General features: G+C 54.0%; 1 protein-coding gene across 2 annotated transcripts in view; it reads right to left on the bottom strand.

Moving 5' to 3' along the window:
• The window catches only part of Cachd1 (cache domain containing 1), a 173,811-nt gene that overhangs the window by 13,579 nt on the left and 156,320 nt on the right, over positions 1 to 3,912 (bottom strand). The window contains exons 17-19 of one of the 2 annotated variants that reach the window (XM_004633970.2): positions 2,643 to 2,765; positions 1,399 to 1,498; positions 1,197 to 1,313 (exon numbers count right to left, since the gene is read on the bottom strand). In XM_004633970.2, the coding sequence (XP_004634027.2) occupies positions 1,197 to 1,313; positions 1,399 to 1,498; positions 2,643 to 2,765 (340 nt within the window). The remainder of the gene's footprint in view (positions 1 to 1,196; positions 1,314 to 1,398; positions 1,499 to 2,642; positions 2,766 to 3,912) is intronic. The other variant, XM_023718297.1, reaches the window with a different exon arrangement.

Raw genomic sequence — 3,912 nt, 5'->3', positions numbered from 1 at the left:
GGTCCCTGTGCTTTGCCAAGCTTGTTTCAAGTAGGTGCTTTAGACCACTGAGCCATCTCTCCAGCCCCACTGAGCCATCTCTCCAGCCCCTTGACTGCATTTCTGATCATACCCCGTGAAGACCCTCGGGAGAGAGCACTACAAGGGCAGCTTCGGGCAGTGGTCAGGACAATGAGACGAGTGTGCAGTGTAAGGGGGAGGCTTCTGAGGGGGCTCCGCAGCAGTGTGGCTTTTGCTTTAATAGATTCAAAGAATTTAAACATCTACTGTATTTTTGATCACTCCTGTAGTAGAAATGATGGCGAATGCACAGGGACAGTCAGACTTGCACGGGCTGCCTCTGCCCAGGCAAGTCTGTTGGCATCTCCTTGAGACAGTGCCACTCAGGTTGGAGGTGGGCCACATGGACTGCCCTGCCCAGAAGACCTGATTCTAGTGATATGTTCCTCTTTTAAGCTGCTTCCCACTGGACAATTGCTATTTGCACTGACTCTTTTTGTGGGGGGGGGAATGCCAGGCATTGAACTCAGGACCTTGTGCTTGCCAGGCAAGGGCCGTGCCGCTGGCTGTGTCCCTGGCTGCCACTGACCTCTTGATGCTCAAGACTTTCAGCTTAGCCCAGTACTTGAAAATTAATTACCCATTAAATGACCAATACAAACACCAATTCTAAATTATAAGCGTGAAAGCCTCCACAAGTAACTTTCTGACTGTTAGTGTTGTCATTTCCTACTGTAGCTCTTTCCTGATTGGGATATTTATAAATTAATGCCTTTAAGACCTCCCAACCATAACCTGCAGGTGAATTCTGCAGGAACTCAAAATTCTGCAGAGTAGCTAAGCTGCAATAAGAAATTCTTTTCAGACGACAGAGACCAAGCGCTGACCCCACTCAGCCCGAGGAATGGAGCAGGCTAGGCTCGCTAGGAGACCCTGAGAGGGGGCCACGGCATGGTGTGTGTGTCAGGGCTCAGCAGGCATTGCAGAGGGAGAGCAGCCGAGGCTCTCAGAACACCAACTTCCAGGCTAATGTGTTCCCTCTCTAGGCTGGCTTTCGGGCCCATAATTACCAAACCCAGGGCTACGCCAAGGTCCTGTCCCCTTCTGCTGTCTGACTCAAAGGTAATGGAGCAGGCAGGTATGACCCCGACACAAGTCACCCTTCACTTCCTGCTTCATCGGGGGGCCCAGCCTACCGCAAGGCTGGTGTTGAACTTGTAGAACCGCTGCACGGTTCGGTCACTGAAGCTGTTGCACAGGTTCTTCTTCACAAAGTTGGGATGGTTCAGGATGTCGTTGGCCACCAGCGGCTCCTGAGCAGGCCAAAGAGAAGAGAGGACAATGTCGTGTATGGGCCGCCGGCTGCCGGGGTGTCCCCGCGGGCTGCGGCCCAGGTACCTTGTGGGTGATGTGCTGCTGCTCCACCGGGGCATGGCCCTTGGGGTCGATGAGCGTGGGGTGCGCTACCAGGTACCCCCTATCCTCCATGATGAAGCACCTAGGGACAGGCGACACCGTGAGCGGCGCTGCCTTCGCACAGTACCGCCTTGCAAAGATCCTAGGTTCTCCAGGAAAACCCACTGAAAAATGAAGGGAGACAGCTGCTTCCTGGGGTGGCCGTCAGCTAGGACTCGGGCTCAGCGTCAGAGCCACCCTGCTGTGCGTGGCTGGTCCCGGGCACCTGCCCTATCCAAGTGCAAGGGACCCTAAAATCTTTTACAAGGATGGAGAAGCAGGAAGTCTGACCTCTCTGAGGGGAAGGAGCCCCGGAAGGAGGTCACCTGCAGTACTTCCGTCAGCAATCTACGGACACCGTGCAGTGTCCTCCTGCTGAGGTACACACAGGCAGCACTGCACAGGGCCCGTGAGGACGCAGCTCTCCACCTCACTGACGCCTCCTGCCCGGAAGCCTGCAGCGCCCTGCCCGTCGGGGAAGGGCCCTGTGCAGTCCAGCAGGGGTGGGAAGCAAAGGCCTCCACACTGAACCAGGAGGCTCGTCCCAAAAGCGGCCTGTGCGAATCAAGGGAACGCCTTGCTCTCACTAGACATGCGCTGTTGAAATGCGGGAGGCAAAGACCTGAGTTCCATGAAGCTTTCTCGGAAAGCATGAAAGGGGCCACGTAAGCTGCTGAAATCTCAGGCATACTCTGGTTTAATGACTAAGTTGACATCAAAAGTACTGTCCAAGAGTGCCCTCTAGTCCGTCTATTACCCAAGGTATAGGAAGCCCTAATTACTGACTTCTGGGGAAAAAGAAGGGGGGATAAAAAAGGGCCCTGGGGGCTGGTGCCAGTCACACCTCTTGTTATGTGCTGTGTTTTTCCATACCATGAAACACCATGATCTTAGAAAAAGGAAAATAAAAACAGAACACAAACCTAAAGAGAACGCTCAGGCCACGAATATAATTAATCTCTGTCCCTTCTACTCCCGCCCCTCCGGCCCTTTTTTCATGATCTGAGAAAGGGCCACACTTGTCCAAGGCAGCCTTGAGGCCGCCCCAGCCTGTGATCCTCCTGCCTCAGGACGTGCACTGCCACACTTGGTTTTTGCCCTGGCTGTGACTCTGTGGCCACCATTTAGCTGGCGTCTGACACCTGCTTCCCTTTGTCCCTCGCAGGAGCGGCGCCCCAATCGCTCACCTTATCTTGGTGCCACCATCTTGGCCACACACGGGCAACAGGTCCATGAGGACCTTGTAGAAGTATCTAAGCGTGAAGTCAATGCCCATCACAGCCACAGTGTGCCCGGAAGACAGCTGTGTACTTCATGTGGAGAGGAGAACAAGAAGCAGGCTTTAGTTACAGGGAAGCTGTGTTTAGGGGCGTCATACAGCCCCGACAATCACTCCCACAGCGCCTCCAGTTTCTCATGTCCACAAAACCAAGTTACTTTTCTTGGGGGTAGTAACAGGAATTGCACCCAGAGCCTACATACCAAGCTACCCACTCCCTGTTTAAAAAATCTGAGGCAGCATCTTGCTAAGTTGCCCAGGCTGGGCTCGAACTTGTAATCTTCTTGCCTCAGCTAGTGCTGGGACCACAAGCCTGCACCATCACACCGGGCTTACACAACTGATTTCACGGTCATGTGAGATTTCAATAGAGAAAACATTAAAACCTAAGTATGGCTTTCTGACAAGACAGCTGGGCATTGGGAACTGGCTGTTCACTGGTGCGACAGTCATTCAGAAGGTGGCTGGACTGTTGGGTGAAAATATGGAGCCACGCTGCCAGGGCGGTTGCAGGAAGCCTCTCAACCACAGTCACCACGTCCAGCAGCTCCCTAGGACGAGGACGCTGGGCTGCCCCCTCGCTACTCCCTCCATTTTAGGTCAGGAAACAGCTCGCAAAGGCGGGCTGAAGTGAAGTCACACAAGATGTGGTCTGCTTTTCCCTTCACGACACTAAGGCTGAGTACAGAAAGCACAGTTTCTATCGAGGACTCGACTGGCTCCTAGGCCTGTGCATTGTCCTTTCTGTGACAGGACTCTCAGAGGAGCCGGGCCAGGGAGAGTGGTCAGACCGCCTGACTGGCACTCGCTTGAGGAGACGTGGTGTCCAGCGTGGCCCTGCTATTTCTGTTGGCCAGGCTTTGGCACCGCCACTCAACCTTTACAAATTTCAGTTTTCAGGTTGGAAAACAGGGATGACCACAGTGCCTGTTCCCAGTGTGGAATGAGATGTGTGTTTACAGCCCTAGAAGGCTTCCCACACCCGGCAGGCTCCCAGATGAGGTCAGTCTGGAGAAAGGGCCCTCGAGGGGAGGCCACAGCGGCAGAGGAGGGGCCTGTCACCCTAAGGGAGCCCTTCAGGAATCGCCGGCCACAGTGAAGACTTGGGACACAGGAGAACCTGTACTGTAACATCATGTAACTCAGTTGTGCTCCAAATTTTTCTGATCAAGGAGATT

This window comes from Octodon degus, unplaced genomic scaffold, assembly GCF_000260255.1.
Source record: "Octodon degus isolate 3935 unplaced genomic scaffold, OctDeg1.0 scaffold00057, whole genome shotgun sequence".
In the NCBI taxonomy this organism is placed as follows: Eukaryota; Metazoa; Chordata; class Mammalia; order Rodentia; family Octodontidae; genus Octodon; species Octodon degus.
The sequence above is the reverse complement of the archived record's forward strand: the minus strand, read 5'-3'. Positions and strand labels throughout refer to the sequence as shown.